Source organism: Eretmochelys imbricata, chromosome 23, assembly GCF_965152235.1.
Source record: "Eretmochelys imbricata isolate rEreImb1 chromosome 23, rEreImb1.hap1, whole genome shotgun sequence".
NCBI classification, from domain to species: Eukaryota; Metazoa; Chordata; order Testudines; family Cheloniidae; genus Eretmochelys; species Eretmochelys imbricata.
The window spans coordinates 15561741-15580383 of NC_135594.1; the positions used below are offsets into that span (position 1 = coordinate 15561741).

General features: G+C 65.1%; 1 protein-coding gene across 1 annotated transcript in view; it reads right to left on the minus strand.

Annotated features, from left to right (window-relative positions):
* Positions 1–7252: 7252 nt before the first annotated feature.
* Positions 7253–18643, minus strand: part of LOC144278844 (cathepsin D-like) — a 13752-nt gene continuing 2361 nt past the window's right edge. The window contains exons 2-12 of the mRNA XM_077840201.1: positions 18343–18443; positions 17963–18057; positions 17277–17380; positions 12897–13040; positions 12120–12243; positions 10833–10951; positions 10426–10625; positions 9710–9829; positions 8361–8529; positions 8026–8124; positions 7253–7567 (exon numbers count right to left, since the gene is read on the minus strand). Coding sequence (XP_077696327.1) covers positions 7253–7567; positions 8026–8124; positions 8361–8529; positions 9710–9829; positions 10426–10625; positions 10833–10951; positions 12120–12243; positions 12897–13040; positions 17277–17380; positions 17963–18057; positions 18343–18443 — 1590 coding nt within the window. The remainder of the gene's footprint in view (positions 7568–8025; positions 8125–8360; positions 8530–9709; positions 9830–10425; positions 10626–10832; positions 10952–12119; positions 12244–12896; positions 13041–17276; positions 17381–17962; positions 18058–18342; positions 18444–18643) is intronic.

Genomic DNA, 18643 nt, shown 5'->3' on the forward strand with positions numbered 1-18643 from the left:
GCCGAGCTGGGGCTCCTGGCATCTCTCGCTCTGGGGCAGGTTTTCTGTAGGAATGGGGGCTCACAGCGTGCCAGGCATGGGGGGGGGTGGAAAACGGGGGGACCAGCTAGGGGGAGGGGGCGAGGGGTTGCAGGGAGAAGGGGCTGGGAGGGGGGTACCCAGGGGGACCCTCGAAACCCCTGAGAACCTGTCTCCCCCAATCTGGCGGTATTGCCTGACCTCTGCATCCCCCAGCCCCCTGCCTGGGCCCCAACACCCTTCCCCCCAAACCCCCAGTCCCCTGCCTGCCCCCAAACACCCAGCTCCCTGCCTACTCCCCCAACACCCTAACCCCCCAAATCCCCAGCCTTGCCCAGCAATGAAGACCACTCAGGCCCTCAGTAACCAGCTCTCTTTATTGACTGCTTGGACCAACCCCGGGGCCCCCCAGCTCCACTGGAGAATTAGTGTGTGTGTGTGTGGGGGGGTTTGGTTGATGCAGGGGCGCAGTCCAAGGAGGGAGCCTGCCAACGTCAACAGAAGTCGGTTTACGAACCAGCGACAAAGTGGGAATTTTCGGACAATTTTGTACAAATACTGTGCATGCCTCAGTTTCCCCGACAAAGTCAGGGAACGTGCCTGCTCGCTGGTTCCCCGTCCAGCCCGGGAACATGGCAAAGGGCCCGGTGTTCACGGGAACAAGATATGCCAGAGACCGACTCCATCCTAGAGAGACAGCATCAGCCCCGGGTGGCCTGCGGATGCCCCGACCCCTCCTTGGAGGCGGGGCCGTGGGATGGGGAGGTTTTGGAGGGGCCAGATCAGTAAGTCACCGCGTGATTGTACCGGTGACCAGCAGAGAGATGGTGGGAGGCCGTCTCTGGCTGGCCCAGGGGGCAGCAGACAGTCCCGCTGCGAACCGAGCTCGTCCCTGGTGACGGGCATACGTGTGTTAGCGTGTTGTGATGAAGCGGGACTGTTCTTAATGTTTCCTCTGAAGATTGTGAGGGTGCCTCAGTTTCCCCTAGGCAGTTCTTAAGTATCTAGGGGGTGGGATAAGGGGGTATGATCGTTGCAGATCCCTAGAGGGCAGGTGTGTCCAGGGGTCTGGACACAGAGAATGGCCGACACCCTGTTTCCTGGCCACTGATGGCCTGGGCCCTTCCCCCCTGCCAGGTGAGAGCTAAAGGGTTGGAGAACAAAGGAATCTGGTGACCTCCTGGCCCAGGAAAGGAACAAAGCCCAGAGGAGGAAGGGCTGGAGGGGGTTTCAGTTTGGGGCTGGCTGGGACATGGAGTGAAGGACAGACGTGGTTGTCTGGCTCACGGCCCCCCAAAATGGACCCAGCTGAGGGGTCCTGTTCTCTGCACCTACAAGCTCTGTGTCAGACCATGTTCCTGTCGTCTAATAAACCTCTGTTTTACTGGCTGGCTGAGAAAGTCTGTCTGTCTGCAGAGTTGGGGGCAGGACCCTCTGGCTTCCCAGGAGTCCCGGACTCGCTGTTGGAAGCGCACGGAGGGGCAGAGGAGGCTGAAGGCTCTGAGGTCAGACCCAGGAAGGTGGAAGCCAGGTGAGCTGTGTGTCCTGAAGACAGGCTGCTCACAGAGAGGAGACCTCCCCAGAGTCCTGCTGGCTTTATAGGGAGCAGTTCCAGAGCATCGCCCAGGGACTCCGTGACAACTGGTGGCAGCGGTGGGATGTACTGCACCCCGTGGACGGCGCTTCCTGCAGTAAGCGACTGGGGAGCAGTAAAACGAAGGGGGACTGACGAGGAAGAGGCATGCTGAAGGCTCAGAGAGGAGCGGTTTCGGGGGGGCGGTTAACCCCTGGGAGTGTGTGACCAGCGAGAAGGACTGTGCAGTAATGGGGTCCCCCTAGGGACTGCGGTGAGCAGTCTCAGGGGCGGAGGAGCCTGCGTCTTGGCCCTGGGAGAGAGAAGGATTTTAGCGGCCCCAGGGGCGGAGGAGTCTGCGGCTCGAGGTGGTGACCTCGAGAAGGGCTGGCACACGAGGGGTTCTCCCTGGAGACCGTGGGGAGCTGAGAGCACACAGGCCTGTGAGTCCACAGCAACTTGGGAAGAGCGGAGTGACGGCCTGTCACCGTCTCCTTAAGAAGGACATTGTAACCCTGTGCAGAAAGAGAGGGTTGAGCGTTGGAAAGTTCACCAAAGCAGAGTTAATCATGCAGCTGGAGGAGGATGACCACTCTAAGGGACAGATTCCTGACCCCAAATGGGGCTATAGCAGGATCTGAGAGCAGCTGGAGTGGGAGCCAGGCATCCCCAAGACTCCTGTCCCCAACCAGACAAGGGTCTCCATGATCGGGTTCCCCATCAGGGGATCGGAGACGGACGGGATTGGAGCTGAGTCCGAGAGAGACAGAGGACTGTGAGAGACAGCGAGAGCATGAGAAAGAGCTGCAGAAGCAGCAGCAGCATGAACTGGCGGTGGGGGAGCAGAGAGGCCTAGGGGAGCTCCCCGGGGTGAGTGGGGATAGACCCCGGGGGGCCAGTTCCGCAGGGAACCTTGAGTCTAAATTGCTGTGATGAAGCGGGACTGTTCTTAATGGTTCCTCTGAATAGTGTGGGGGTGCCTCAGTTTCCCCTATGCAGTTCTTAAGTATCTAGGGGGTGGGATAAGGGTGTCTGATCGTTGCAGAGCCCTAGAGGGCAGGTGTGTGCAGGGGTCTGGACACAGAGAATGGCCGACACCCTGTTTCCTGGCCACTGGTGGCCTGGGCCCTTCCCCCCTGCAAGGTGAGAGCTAAAGGGTTGGAGAACAAAGGAATCCGGGTCTCGCCCGGGAAAGGGACAAAGCCCAGAGGAGGGGGGGCTGGAGGGAGTTTCAGTTTGGGACTGGCTGGGACATGGAGTGAAGGGCAGACGTGGTTGTCTGGCTCACTGCCCCCCAAAATGGACCCAGCTGAGGGGTCCTGTTCTCTGCACCTACAAGCTCTGTGTTAGATCATGTTCCTGTCGTCTAATAAACCTCTGTGTTACTGGCTGGCTGAGAGTCACGTCTGACTGCGGAGTTGGGGTGCAGAACACTCTGGATTCCCCAGGACCCAGCCTGGGCGGACTCGCTGGGGGAAGCGCACGGAGGGGCAGAGGATGCTGCAGACAGGCTGCTCCCAGAAAGGAGACTTCCCCAGAGTCCTGCCTGGCTTCGTGGGGAGCTGTTCCAGAGCATCGCCCAGGGACTCTGTGACAATTGCTGCCCCTGGTTAAGGAGGGGGGGATGTGTGGATGCCTCCCCACTGCCTTTGAGCAGGCTGGCGATTTGAACCAGGGGGACCCTGTGGAAAAAGCCCCTGTGTCTAGCTCCCTTGCTGGGTCCAAAGGCCTTAGACTCCATCAGCCAGATGGGTGGGGAGGTGGACAGGCTCCCACTCCTGACCCCAACCTATCTGTCTGTGTGGAGTTTCCTGGGGTCGGGCCCCTCGGACCCCCAGTGGGAGCGGAAGGGGATGGTCAATGGGGAGACATTCCTGGGGTGGCGAGATCCTGGGACAGAGAGAACTGTTGTCAGGCCCTGGGTGGTGCAGCCTCAGATGCTGAGGGGCTGGGTGAGCTGGGTGAGGGTCCCAGGGACGAAGCCCCTCGCCCTGCCTATGGCCCAGATCCCTGTGCAGACCCAGGAGGGGTGGGGCTGGCTGGACGTTGGGGTTCTCCAGGATATCGGCTGCGAGACCCTGTTGTGGGGTGACTGTGTCTCTTTGGGACAGGATCCAGGCCTTACTCCTGTAACTGCCAAGGGTTGGAATTTGAATCCAGGGAACCAATCGGCGGAGAGGGAAACGGTCAGTGAAAATGCAGATGATCTGGCTGGCAGGGGGGAGGAGCGGCTAGGCTCAGGCTACCTGCCTGCCTGTAACCAGACCCCTGGGGCTGGGTGGGACAGAGAGATGCTCCCTGCCCCCCTGCACACCGGAGAGGGGGCTCACGCTGGCTCTGATGCAGTGAGGAAAGCAGCGAGCTCGCTGCCTATCCCCACTGGGACAGCAAGGGCAGCGCTGAGCACAGTGGGAGCTGAGACCCCAGCTGAGTGGGGGGAGACACAGGCAGGGCAGGGGATCTGTGGGGAGCGACAAGGAGGAGAGTGGAAGATGAGTGTCCCTGGACCTTACCTGTTAGCTGGGTGGAGAATTGGGACAGGGAAGGAAACGTGCCCGTGTCTGTCAGGGGTATTGACTTGTGTCACGGAGTCCCCTGGGCGATGCTCTGGATCTGCTCCTCACGAAGCCAGGAAAGCCTCTGGGGAAGTCTCCCTTCTGGGAGCAGCCTGTCTGCAGGACACCCAGCTCCCCCGGCTCCACCTTCCTGGGGCTGACCCCCGAGCCTCCAGCCTCCCCTGCCCCTCCGTGCGCTTCCCACAGCGAGTCCGGCCAGGCGGGGTCCTGGGGGGGCAGAGGGTCCTGCCCCCCGACTCCGCAGACAGACGTGACTCTCAGCCAGCCAGTAACACAGAAGGTTTATTGGACGACAGGAACATGGTCTAACACAGAGCTTGCAGGTGCAGAGAACAGGACCCCTCAGCTGGGTCCATTCTTGGGGGCAGCGAGCCAGACAACCACATCTGCTCTTCACTCCATGCCCCAGCCAGCCCCAAACTGAAACTCCCTCCAGCCCCTCCTCCTCTGGGCTTTGTCCCTTTCCCGGGCCAGGAGGTCACCGGATTCCTTTGTTCTCCAACCCTTTAGCTCTCACCTTGCGGGGAGGGGGGGAAGGGCCCAGGCCATCAGTGGCCAGGAAACAGGGTATCGGCCATTCTCTGTGTCCAGACCCCTGCACACACCTGCCCTCTAGGGCTCTGCAATGATCATACACCCTTATCCCACCACCTAGATACTTAAGAACTGCCTTTGGGGAAACTGAGGCACCCCCACACTATTCAGAGGAAACATTAAGAACAGTCCCACTTCGTCACATCTTGCCTATGGAGGGAGCTACCCTGGTCTCCAAGCAGTTGCCTGTGAACAGCCTTGTGTGCTGGGACAAGGGGAGAGAGGTCCCAAGCTGGGTGTCTGGAAAAGGAGAATGTGTCTCTGGCTCTTCCTCTGCGGAGCAGACAGAAGGGGCCTTGCAGCCTGTGATGGTCGAGGGTCGTGCAGTTGTCTCAGAGCTGGTTCTGGATTCAGCTAAAGCCCAGGAAGGGAAGGGGTCCGAAGTTTGTGTCTGCTCGGGAGAATGGCCCTGTAACTAGGTCGCATCCAATTAGGGTCTATGTAAAATCCCAGAGACCAGACAATTCTGGTGCTTGTATTTTGCATGTTGCTAGAGTGTGGCTGGGAAAGGGGTGGAGCAACTCTGTCTGATCAGGGAGAGATCCTAGCCAGGGCACAAGGAGAGCATGAAGGTGATGTGATTGTGTTACCTACTGAGGGTGTGGAAACCTGTAGCAAGAAGGAAAAGATTCCTGAACTTGTGTGTGGCAAAGGGAAGGAGAAGGCTTCTCACCTTTTATCTAGGAAGTCTGTCAGTTTGCCTGAAAGGGGATTGTGGAGGAATCTGCCGGATGGGCCAGGGGTAATTCTGGATGTAAGGGAGACCCAGAAAGAGTCTGTTGTTGCTCAGGAAAGTGTTCCCCTAGAGCAAGCCCTCGGTGAAGAGGGTAAGAGCAGAATTTCTGGGAGGGGTGAATTGTTGCACAGAAAAGCCCTAGGGAAAGGAATCCTCAGGGAGTCTTTGCAAGCAGTTTACTGCAACTGAAGGGTGTGAAAGTGATTTAATCAAGACAGTTTCAGTTCCTAACAGCCAGAAATTTTCTGTTGTGAATGGATCCACTGACTGTCCTGTTGAAAGACCCAGTGTGGATTGCTTTGAGAAGATCTCAGATGAAGTGAAAGCTGTTAAGAAAGTTAAACAGTCCTATAACGCAGTGGCAGTGTTTGGCCAGCTTGTTGGGGAGACAAGGTTGTGGAGAAAGGGATGTCTCCATGCTAGTTCTGTAAGTGAATAGTATGTGGCTCAGGTCAAGATGGGGGCTCTTAACCAAGAGAGCCCCAAATTGCAGCCCTCCAGACGGGAGCGCTGGGAGAAGACCCGATCCCAGTTTGACCCCCTGGGGTTTTGGGGTGGCCAAAGGGCACGGGCCGCATAAACCTTCCCACATGCGGCCTGCGAGTGCCATCAACCACCCCGACCTAAGGGAGGGCGTGAAACTGGAAGGGCCTGGTGTAACTCCCACCAAGGAATGGGAGAGGTGCTGCGGCCTCCATGGGAACGTTGGTGGCTTCGAACTTCCCCAGGTCACCGGCTAAAGTGACCCCCCTCAGTTCGGTCTCGAAGGGGGGAGAGATGTGACGAAGTGGGACTGTTCTTAATGTTTCTTCTGAATAGTGTGGGGGTGCCTCAGTTTCCCCTATGCAGTTCTTATGTATCTAGGGGGTGGGGTAAGGGTGTATGATCATTGCAGAGCCCTAGAGGGCAGGTGTGTCCAGGGGTCGGGGGCAGGTGTGTCCAGGGGTCGGGACACAGAGAATGGCCGACACCCTGTTTCCTGGCCACTGATGGCCTGGGCCCTTCCCCCCTGCAAGGTGAGAGCAAAGGGTTGGAGAACAAAGGAATCTGGTGGGAAAGGGACAAAGCCCGGGGGCGGGTGGGGGGGGGGAACGGGCTGGAGACAGTTTCAGTTTGGGGCTGGCTGGGGACATGGAGTGAAGGGCAGACGGGGTTGTCTGGCTCCCTGCCCCCCAAAATGGACCCAGCTGAGGGGTCCTGTCCTCTGCACCTACAAGCTCTGTGTTCGACCATGTTCCTGTCATCTAACAAACCTTCTGTGTTACTGGCTGGCTGAGAGTCCCGTCTGACTGTGGAGTCGGGGGGCAGGACCCTCTGGCCCTCCCAGGACCCCGCCTGGGTGGACTCGCTGGGGGAAGCACCCGGAGGGGCAGGGGAGACTGGAGGCTCCGGGGTCACCCCAGGAAGGTGGAGCCGGGGGAGCTGTGTGTCCTGCAGACAGGCTGCTCCCGGAGAGGAGACTCCCCCAGGGTCCTGCCTGGCTGCGGGGGGAGCAGATCCAGAGCAGTGCCTGGGGACCCCGTGAGAGGGGCTGGCTGGGGACACAGGGGGAGGCGCAGAACTGGGGTCTGGGCTCCCCACCCCCCAAGATGGACCTGACTGAGGGGTCCTGTTTTGGGCTCTGTTGCTGTCGTCTAATAAACCTTCCGTGTTACTGGCTGGCAGAGAGTCTCCGTGAGTCGCAGGAAGTCGGAGGTGCAGGGCCCTGACTCCCCCGCACTCTGTTCCACCAGCCCCACCCCCCCGCTCTAACCACTAGACCTGCCCTCCCGTCCCAGAGCTGTGGGTGGAACCCAGGTGTCCTGAGGCCTCAGTGTGTGCCGTGGGCTGGGGGTGTGCTGGGGGGTGGGTTTTGGGGCTCCCCGTGGTGCTGGGTGGGGGTGTCTCTTGCGGTGCAGGGGGAGGGGGCGACTTGGCCCGTGCCAGCCCCACGCGGTCCCGTTCCCGGTCGAACACGGAGTAGTACTGGCCCAGGAAGACGTCCCCCAAGATCCAGAGGGGGCCGGTTGGGGGGGGAACATCCAGGGCCATGAACCCGCTGACACACACGGTGATGCCCATCTGCGTCACCTGGATGGGGGGGAGATGGGGGAGGGATCAAGCTGGGCCTGGGATGGACCATGTGGGCCCAGCCACCTGCCACCCCTCCCACCCTGGGTCCAGTGCCCCCCAGCACTGCCCTCCTGCCACCCATGGGCCCATGCCCCCCTCTCCCTTGGGCCCAGCACCCCCCAGCACTGCCCCCCATGGGCCCATGCCCCCTCACCCTGTGAGCCCAGCGTCATCCTCTGGCCCCCCCTTTCCCCCTAGTGGGCCCATTCCACGCCCCAGTGGGCCCAGCACCCCCCCATTTTTGCCTCCCCATATGCACACCTCTCCCCTCCCCCCCCACGAGCCCAGCCAGTCCCCACCTGCCCCTGCCCAAGTCGCAGCGCCCCCCAGGCCAGACAATCCCAGCAGCAGCCCCCAGCCCGCCATGGGCCCAGCCTGTCCCAGTGTCGCCCCCCAGCCTCGAGGGGGACCCTCACCTTCAGTATGTACTGCTCCCCCGTCAGGTTGAAGGGCTTCCCCCGCAGCACGAAGGAGACCTCGGGCAGGGCTGAGAGCTGGTCGCAATCCAGCAGGTACTGGGGGAGAGCGCAGAGGTGGGAGGCGGGTTAGACAGTCCCACCACCACAGCCAGCAGGGGGCGCGGCATGCACGAGAACCCAGGAGTCCTGGCTCCCAGCCCCCCCCGCTCTAACCACTAGACCCCGCTCCCCTCCCAGAACTGAGGAGAGAACCCCGGAGTTCTGACTCTCAGGCCTCCCCAGTTCTAACCCCTAGGCCCCGTGGCTAGAACCCAGGCATCCGGCCCCCTTACCTGTCCCTTGAGAGCATGGAAGGGTCCCAGGGCCTTGTGCAGCTTCTTGATCTCCTTCCTGGGGCCTGTGATGAGGGAGGTGCCCGTGTCCACAATGGCTTGGCAGCCCCCCCGGCAGAGAGCCGGCCCCTTGCACCGGTGCCCGCCCCGGGACTTCTTCACCCGGATCCTGCCGAGAGGGGAGGCCGGGAGAGGGGGTCAGGGGACTGGGGGGAGGGGGGTCAAGGGGAGTAATCGGGGTTCAGGGGGTGGAGGGAGGATAGGGGGTGGGGAGGGATTTGGGCACTGGATGGAGGTTCAAGGGTAGGCTTGGGTGGGGGTTGACTATGGGGTCCAGGCCTGGTTTTTGGGACCGAACAGGGGGCTAGGGGTGGTTTGGGGGAGCCGGGGGGGATCAGGGACCCAGGGGGGTCAAGTGGGCATCTGTGAGGGTCCAGAGGGGTCCAGGGGGTTGGGTGGGGGCCCAGGAGTAGTTCTGGAGGTCGGATGGGGGTCTGGGAGGTCGGGGGGGGGTCCAGGGGGTCAAGATGCCAGTGGGTCAAGTGGGGATCCAGGGTTTTACTGAGGGTGGGGTGGGGGTGTGTTCAGGGGTTCTGGGGGTTGGGTGGGGGTCCAGAGGAATTGGGGGACCCTGGGGGGTTCTGGGAGTCAGGTCGGGGTCCAGGGGGTTGGGGAGAGTCCAGAGGCTCAGGGCGGGGTCCAGGGGCTCTGGGGGTGGTGGTGGTTCTGAGGGCCGGGAGGGGTCCCAGGGGGTCCAGAGGGTCAGGGAGGTCCGGGGCTACAAGGGGTCAGGTGGGGGTTCAGGGGTGTATGTCTGGAGGCTATGGGGGGTCCAGGGGCTTGGGGGAGGTTCTGGGGGCCAGAAGGAGTCCCAGAGGGGTCCAGAAGGTTGCAGAGGTCTGGGTGGGGGGTCTGGGAGTCAGGTGGGGGGTCCAGGGGGTCAGGGAGGGTCCAGAGGCTTGGGGGTACTGGAAATCTGGGGGGTTGAGGGAGATCCTGGGGTCGGGTGGGGATCCAGGGGGGCCCTGGGGTTGGGGAGGTCTGGGGGGGTCTGGGTGTCAGATGGAGGTCCAGGGGGGTCCAAGGGCTCGGGGGGTGGTGGTCCCAGGGGGGTCCAGAGCGGTGGGGAAGTCCGGGGGGCTCCAGAGGCTTTACGGGGGGCCAGAGGGTTCTGGGGGGTCTGGAGGCTTTAGGGGGGTCTGGGGGGCTCCAGAGGCTCTAGGGGGAGTCCAGGGGGTTCTGGGGGATCCGAAGGCTTTAGGGGGGGTCCGGGGGGTTCTGGAGGTTTTAGGGGGGCCCAGGGAGTCCGGGGATTCCGGAGGCTTTAGGGGGGTCCAGGGTGTACTCACTTGTCCACCTTGATCTGCCAGTAGGCCTTGCGGGACACGGGCACGTAATGGAGGTCCCCCTCGTACAGCCGCGGATCCGTGCCCCCCAGTAGCAGCTCGCCCCCATCCTCCGCCGAGCCCCTGCAAACCAGGGGTGAGAGAGAGCTTGGGGGGCTGGGCCTGGGGGGCAGGGGAGATGGGCACTGAGATCAGGAGGGGGCAGGGGGGCTGACTGGGGTGTTGGCCAGGGGATGGGGGCTGTGGGGTGGCAGGGGGTCAGGACCGGGGCTCCCGTGGAGGAATGAGGGTTTGGGGGTGGGGGGATGGGTGCTGAGTTGGGCACCGGGGGTCTGGGGACACCAGGGGGGGAGGGGCTTCGGGGTCTGGGCACCAGGGGCCTCAGGGGTCCGGGCACTGGCAGTCCAGGGATGCCGGGGACCTCCAGGCACTCCAGGGTCCGGGCACCGGGGGGCTTTGGAGTCCAGGTGCCAGGGATCTGAGGACACCGAGGGGCTCAGGGGTCCGGGCGCTGGGGGTCCAAGGACACCGGGGGGCTCAGGGGTCTGGGTGCTGGAGTCAAAGGACACCGGGGGGGTTTGGTGGTCCAGGGGATCTGAGGACACTGGGGGGCTCAGGGGTCTGGGGGGGCTCTGGGGTCGAAGGACACCGGGGGACTCAGAGGTCCGCTAACTGGGGGCTCTGGGTGCCGGGGGGCTCTGGGCACCAGGGGCTCTGACCTGCGGAGGTGGAAGGAGAAGACATTCTCGTCCAGCAGCCCCTGCGCCATCATGTTGTCAAAGACGGGGGTGACCCCACCCACTGAGAGGATGGGGTACCCCATCCCCAGGATCCCGTCGAACTTGGTTGCCACGAACACCAGCCCCGGCAGGTCCACAGCCTCAGCGAACGTCTGGTTCTCTACTGTCAGGTTGGACACCTGGGAGCAGAGCTGGGATAGAACCCAGGCGTCCTGGCTCCCAGCCCCTCCCCCCCTGCTCCAACCACCAGCCCCCACTCCCCTCCCAGAGCCGGGGAGAGAACCCAGGCGCCCTGGCTCCCAGCCCCTCCCCCCTGCTCCAACCACCAGCCCCCACTCCCCTCCCAGAGCCAGGGAGAGAACCCAGGCGTCCTGTCCCCCACTCACCGTGACCGTGTCCTGGCTGAGGAAGCCCTTCAGGCTGCCACTCCCGTAATGGATGGAGAACTTGGTGTGGTTGCGTTTGTGGGTGCAGGAGAAGAGTGAATAGTAGTGAGTGTGCACCCCTGTGGGGAGAGGGGGGGTCAGGAGAGAAAGACACAGCACCTCCCCCCCCCGACAGAGCCTCCCTGTTCATCCCTGGGGGAAGAGATGTGACGAAGAGGGACTGTTCTTAATGTTCTCTGAATACGATGGGGGTGCCTCAGTTTCCCCCAGGCAGTTCTTAAGTCTCGAGGTGGGGGGATAAGGGGGGGTGATTGTTGCAGAGCCCTAGAGGGCCAGTGTGATGCGGCTGGAGAACAAAGGGATCCGGTGGCCTCCGGCAAAGAGACAAAGGCCGGAGGAGGGCGGGAGAGTCTCAGTTTGGGGCTGGCTGGGGAAATGGAGGGAGGCCCAGATGGGGCTCTGGCCTCCCGGCCCCCCAAGATGGACCTGACTGAGGGGTCCTGGTCTCTGTACCTACCAGCTCTGGTTTAGACCATGCTCCTGTCAGCTAATAAACCTTCTGTGTCCCCGGCTGGCTGAAAGTCCCGTCTAGCTGCGGAGTCGGGGGGCAGGACACTCTGGCCCCCCCAGGACCCCCCCGTGTGGACTCGCTGCGGGAAGCGCGGGGTGGGGCAGGGGAGGCTGGAGGCTCCGGGGTCAGCCCCAGGAAGGTGGAAGCCGGGGCAGCGTCTTGCCCTGGGGACAGCAGCTCCTAGAGAGGAGGGTCCCCCAAGTCCTGGCTGGGTCGTAGGGGGCAGCTCCAGAGCATGGCCCGGGGACGCCATGACAGGGGGGGGTCAGGAGAGACAGACACAGCCCCCCCCAACAGAGCCCCCCTATGCACCCCTGGGGAGGTCAGGAGAGACAGACACAGCCCCCCCCAACAGAGCCCCCCTGTGCACCCCTGGGGGGGTCAGGAGAGACAGACACAGCCCACCTGAACAGGGCCCCCCTATGCACCCCTGGGGGGGTCAGGAGAGACAGACACAGCCCCCCCCAACAGAGCCCCCCTATGCACCCCTGGGGAGGTCAGGAGAGACAGACACAGCCCCCCACAACAGAGCCCCCCTATGCACCCCTGGGGAGGTCAGGAGAGACAGACACAGCCCCCCCCGAACAGAGCCCCCCTGTGCAGCCCTGGAGGGGTCAGGAGAGACAGACACAGCCCCCCAGCACCCCTGGGGGCAGAGGGGGCACAGGATGGACGAACACCCCCAGCCCGCCGGCACCCCCCGGGCCCCCACTCACAGCATGCCAGGTGCAGGAGACAGCAGCCGGCCGAAGGCACCCACAGGTCGGAGGAGCCCGTGTCGAAGACGACGTTGAACTGCTGGGGGGGCGTCCCGACCCCGATCTCCCCATAGTACTGGGCCTGGGGGGGGTCAGCGCTGAGGGTCAGCACCCAGCCCGGCCCCACAGAGCCATCGCCCTCTCCCAGCCCCCAACCCCCCAGTGCCATCCCCTGCCCCCCAGCCCCGGCCCCACAGAGCCACCCCCGTCTCTCAGCCCTCCCAGTACCATCCCCTGCCCCCCAGAGCCACTGCCCTCTCCCAGTCCCCCAACCCCCCAGTGCCGTCCCCTGCCCCCCAGCCCTGGCCCCTCAGAGCCACTGTCCTCTCCCAGCCCCCCAACCCCCCAGTGCCATCCCCTGCCCCCCAGCCCCACAGAGCCATCGCCCTCTCCCAGCCCCCAACCCCCCAGTGCCATCCCCTGCCCCCCAGCCTTCCGGCCCCACAGAGCCACCCCCGTCTCTCAGCCCCCCCAGTACCATCCCCTGCCCCCCAGCCCCACAGAGCCACTGCCCTCTCCCAGCCCCCCAACTCCCCAGTGCCGTCCCCTGCCCCGGCCCCCCAGAGCCACTGTCCTCTCCCAGCCCCCTAACCCCCCAGTGCCATCCCCTGCGCCCCAGCCCCAGCCCCACAGAGCCCCTGCCCCCCAAACCGCCCCCCAGCACAGCCCCCCTCCCTTTCAGCCCAGTCCCCCCAGGCTGAGCTGCCCCAGGGCTGGGTTTGGGGGCTGACTCACGTCCATGTAGTTGTGCAGACGCTGGGGGCAGCTGAGCGCCTGTGGGAACCCCTGCCCGGCCCCCCGCCAGCCCCCAGGTTGGCCATGGGGAGCCTCGTCCCGCCAACCCGGCTCCGGACCGAAGGGAATTTCCGCAGGGGGATCCTGCCGGAGGGAGGGTGGGGTCAGTGCAGGGAAACCACGGGGACCCCCCCCGGACCTCCCCTAACCCCCCCCCCCGAGCCAGCCAGTCCCCACCCTGGGGCAGATAGGAGCCGGCACCCCCCAGAGCGGACAGGCCCCGTGCCCCATTCCCTGCCCCACTGAGTCAGCCAGTCTCTGCCCTGTGGGAGGGAGGGAGCAGGGCAGGTACCAGTCCCACGCTGGGGCCTGGAACTGGCCGGACTGGTCGGGGGACTGGCTGGGTGGGGCGAGCTCAGAAATCCCTGGGGGGGGGCGGGGGGTGTGCCAGCAGCTGGAACCGCCAGCGTGTGGGGCACCGGGATCCTTTGATCTGCCGTGCCAGGCAGCCTGCCTCATCCCGGCCGTGACCCCACTTGCCTCCTCCCTCCCTCCCTCCGCTGGGAGAGAACCCAGGTGTCCTGGCTCCCAACCCCGCCCCCCCAGTTCTAACCACTAGACTCCCCTCCCCTCTTCGAGCTGGGATAGAACCCAGGTGCCCTAGTTTCCAGTCACCCCTGCTCTAACCCCTAGACCCCACTCCCCTCCCAGAGCTGGGGAGAGAACCCAGGAGTCCTGCCTCCCAACCCCCCTGCTCTAACCACTAGACCCCACTCCCCTCCCAGAGCTGGGGAGAGAACCCAGAAGTACCGGCTCCCAACCCCCCCTGCTCTAAACACTAGACCCCACTCCCCTCCCAGAGCTGGGGAGAGAACCCAGGAGTACCGGCTCCCAACCCCCCCGCTCTAACCAGTAGACCCCACTCCCCTCCCAGAGCTGGGGAGAGAACCCAGGAGTCCTGGCTCCCAACCGCCCCCCCCGCTCTAACCATTAGACCGCATTCCCCTCCCAGAGCTGGGGAGAGAACCCAGAAGTCCTGGCTCCCAACCCCCCTGCTCTAACCACTAGACCCCACTCCCCTCGCAGAGCTGGGGAGAGAACCCAGGTGTCCTGGCTCCCAACCCCCCCTGCTCTAACCACTAGACCCCACTCCCCTCGCAGAGCTGGGGAGAGAACCCAGGAATCCTGGCTCCCACCCCCCCCCCCCCGCTCTAACAATTAGACCGCATTCCCCTCCCAGAGCTGGGGAGAGAACCCAGGAGTCCTGGCTCCCAAACCCGCCCCCCACTCTAACCACTAGACCCCACTCCCCTCCCAGAGCAGGGGAGAGAACCCAGGAGTCCCGGCTCCCAACCCCCCCGCTCTAACCATTAGACCGCATTCCCCTCCCAGAGCTGGGGAGAGAACCCAGGAGTCCCGGCTCCCAACCCCCCCCCCCCCACTCTAACCACTATACCCCACTCCCCTCCCAGAGCAGGGGAGAGAACCCAGGAGTCCCGGCTCCCAACCCCCCCGCTCTAACCACTGGACCCCACTCCCCCCGACAGGACCCAGGCGTCCGGGGCCCTCACCGGATCAGCGCCTGGGTGCCCAGAGCCAGCAGCAGGAGGGCGGCAGCGCCCGGGGCCCCCATCCTCGCTCCCGTGCGGCAGCCGCTCTCGCCCCGTCTGTCCCCAGCCCCCGCCGGGAGCTCGGGAACCGCCTCCTCCCATTGGCTGGGTCACCTGGGGTGCAGTGCCTGATTGGCCGGGAGCCCTGGGGCTCGGGCTCGGATTGGCCCCGGCCTGCCGGGGTGCAGCGCCCCACGGGCCCTGGCTCGGCCGGCGAGGGCAGGCTGCAGGCGGGGTGCCCCGGGTGAGCCCCACGCCCTGACTCGGGGCGGGAGCTGGGAGCTGGGAGCTGGGCCGGGGCGGGGCGGGGCGGGGGCTCCTGCCCCTTGGCCCCCCTCAACCCCTGCCCCCTCCCCACAGCCCCCTAGACCTCCCCACAGCCCCCCAACTTGCACCCTAGCCCTCCCCTTCCCCACAGCCCCATAGACCGCCCCACAGCCCCCCAACCTGCACCCTAACCCTCCCCCACCCTCACAGCTCCATAGCCCTCCCCACAGCCCCCCAACCTACACCCTAACCCTCCCCTTCCCCACAGTCCCCCAACCTGCCCCCAACCCTCCCCTTCCCCACAGCCCCATAGACCGCCCCACAGCCCCCCAACCTGCACCCTAACCCTCCCCCACCCTCACAGCTCCATAGCCCTCCCCACAGCCCCCCAACCTGCACCCTAACCCTCCCCTTCCCCACAGCCCCCCAACCTGCCCCCAACCCTCCCCTTCCCCACAGCCCCATAGACCGCCCCACAGCCCCCCAACCTGCACCCTAACCTTCCCCTCCCCCACCCTCACAGCTCCATAGCCCTCCCCACAGCCCCCCAACCTACACCCTAACCCTCCCCTTCCCCACAGCCCCCCAACCTGCCCCCAACCCTCCCCTTCCCCACAGCCCCATAGACCGCCCCACAGCCCCCCAACCTGCACCCTAACCTTCCCCTCCCCCACCCTCACAGCTCCATAGCCCTCCCCACAGCCCCCCAACCTACACCCTAACCCTCCCCTTCCCCACAGCCCCCCAACCTGCCTGCAAACCTCCCCTTCCCCACAGCTCCATAGACCGCCCCACAGCCCCTCCCACCTCCTTCCTCACAGCCCCATAGACCTCCCCACAGCCCCCAACCTGCACCTAACCCTCCCCACCCCCACAGCCTGCCCCACAGCCCCCCAACCTACACCATAACCCTCCCCCACCCTCACAGCTCCATAGCCCCACAGCCCCCCAACCTACACCCTAACCTTCCCCTTCCCCACAGCCCCCCAACCTGCACCATAACCCTCCCCTTCCCCACAGACCGCCCCACAGCCCCTCCCACCTCATTCCTCACAGCCCCATAGCCCTCCCCACAGCCCCCCAACCTACACCCTAACCCTCCCCTTCCCCACAGCCCCCCAACCTGCCCCCAACCCTCCCCTTCCCCACAGCTCCATAGACCGCCCCACAGCCCCCCAACCTGCACCCTAACCCTCCCCCACCCCTCACAGCCCCATAGCCCTCCCCACAGCCCCCCAACCTACACCCTAACCCTCCCCTTCCCCACAGCCCCCCAACCTGCCCCCAACCCTCCCCTTCCCCACAGCCCCATAGACCGCCCCACAGCCCCCCAACCTGCACCATAACCCTTCCCTTCCCCACAGCCCCATAGACCACCCCACAGCCCCTCCCACCTCCTTCCTCACAGCCCCATAGACCTCCCCACAGCCCCCAACCTGCACCATAAGCCTCCCCTTCCCCACGGCCCCATAGACCGCCCCACAGCCCCCAACCTGCACCTAACCATCCCCACCCCCACAGCCCGCCCCACAGCCCCCCCAACCTACACCATAACCCTCCCCCATCCCCCACAGCCCCTTAACCCTCCCCACAGTCCCTTCCCTGCACCATAACCCTCCCCCACTTGCTCCCCTACAGCCCCATAGCCATCCCCACAGCCCCCCAACCTGCACCATAACCCTTCCCCCACAGCCCCATAGCCCTCCCCACAGCCCCCAACCTGCACCATAACCCTCCCCCCACAGCCCCATAGATCTTCCCACAACCCCCTCCCGTCCCCTTCCCCAGAGCCCCATAACCCTCCCCCACCCCCACAGCCCCATAGCCCTCCCCACAGCCCCCCAACTTGCACCGTAACCCTCCCCCCCACCCCTCCCCCAGAGCCCCATAACCCTCCCCACAGCCCCCACCCTGCACCCTGTACTATAACCTTCCCTATAGCCCCCCTTGGCCCATCTACCCTGCCCCATCTACTGTCCCCAGCCCTGCCGGTGCCCCTCACTCCCGACCCACAGGCCCCTGCTAGCCCGGCCCTGGGCTCCCCCCAGCTCTGCTGGTGCCCCTGCAGTGAGGCGCAGTTGGGGAGTGGGGGGCGGGGGGGGGGCTGTTGCACGTCAGGGATGGACTCAGACTCTGCGGCGGGGGGGTTTCAAGATTTTATTGTTGTTTCTATAAGAGCCGGGGGTGTCCCAGACACGGGGCACCTGTGGGGGAATCGTAGATGGGGTCGTGGGGGTGGCAGACATCAGGGGCTGAAGTGGGCCTGGGGGGTGGGTGGGATCAGGGCTCCCCTGAGATCTCTCCCCCAACAGCCCCCACCCCCCAGGCAGGTGGGCCTGTGGATTGGGGCCACTCGGGGAAAGCAGGGGCTGGCTGTTGCGGGGGTCAGCAGGGCAGGGTTTGGGGGCGTCTGGGCAGGGTCCCCCCTTCCCATCCCTGCCGCAGCTGACGGTGGGTGGCGGGGTGCAGCCCTCCACGGAGAGGGGCGCTGAGGTCAGGGCACCGGCTGGACGTAGTTGGCAGGGTACAGCCCCACGCGCCCTCTGTCCGTCACCCCCTTGCACCAGCCCTGGGGGTCCTGCTCCTCCAGCTTCGTCAGCTCCTCCCCTGCAAGGACAGGCAGCGCGTTAGGGGGTGGCGGGGGGAGTCAGTGGGGTTTGGGGCCCTAAGGGGAGGGGTCAGTTGGGGGATGGGCTCAGTGACGTGTGGGTCTGTTAAGGGGGATGGGGTCCATGGGGAGGGTAGGGGGATCCATCAGGGGCTGTGTGGGGTGGGGTCTGTCGGGGAATAGGCTCAGTGGGGTGTTTTGGGGGCTCCAGTGGGGTGGGGGGGCTGGGGGCTGCTGTCAGCAGATGGGCTCAGTGGAGCATGGATGGGGGTCCATTCAGGAGGGGTGGGGGACGAGGTCCATGGGGGGGTTTGTTGGGGGAAGGGGGTATCTGGGATGGGGGTGGGCTGTGTTGGGGGAAGAGCTCGGTGAGGGAGTCGGGGGGGGGGGTCAGAGCCCAGCCGGGGGATGGGCTGGGGGGTCCAGAGGGGTCAGGGCCCAGCTGGGGGAGGACCTGGGGGTGTCCAGCGGGGGTAGGGGGGTCATGGCCCAGCCGGGGGATGGGCTGGGGAGGCCCAGCGGCGGGGGGGGGAGAGCTGGGGGGGCTCGGGGGGGCAGGGTCCCCCCCGGTGGTCACTCACCCGCAGTGAAGCTCAGCTCGTCCGGCTCCTGCCCGGCGTAGTCGTAAATGGCCCGAACCCGCTGGCCCAGAACCGGTGCCGGGACCTCGGCCGCGCTGCGGGGGCAGGGGAGACAATGAGGGGGGCGGAGCTCCTGGGGGACACGCCCACACCCGAGCCCCCCGCATCACCCCAAGGGCCCCCCCCCACTCCCTCCCAAACGCGGGGCTGCCCCATGCGGGCTGGGGGCAGGGCAGGGTTTTCCGAGAGGCTGGTGTGTTGTTATAGGGTTTCCGGGGGGGGGGGGGCTGGTGGGTCAGCGTAGGTGTCCTGGGGGGCTGGGGCATTATTGGGTTGTCCACCCTGCTCGCCTGCCCCTGGCTGGCCCCCCCCCCACTCACCTGCCCAGGGCCGGGCGGATGCTCTGCAGCGTCACCTTCTCCTCCTCCTTCGCCGGGGGCGCCGTCTTGGGGCTCGGCTGCTCCCACTCCGGGCTCCACGCCTTGGGGGGGGAGGAAATGGGGACTCAGCCCTGGGGGGCTCCCAGCCAGACCCCTACTCGCTTGGGGGGTGGGGGGAGCTCTGGGGTTTCCCATGGAGATGGGCCCAGAGCTGGACCCGCGGGCTGCGGGGTGTGTGTGTGTGATGAAGTGGGGATTTTCCCTTGTTGTGTTGTGTGTGTTTCCTGCTGTTTTCCATGGA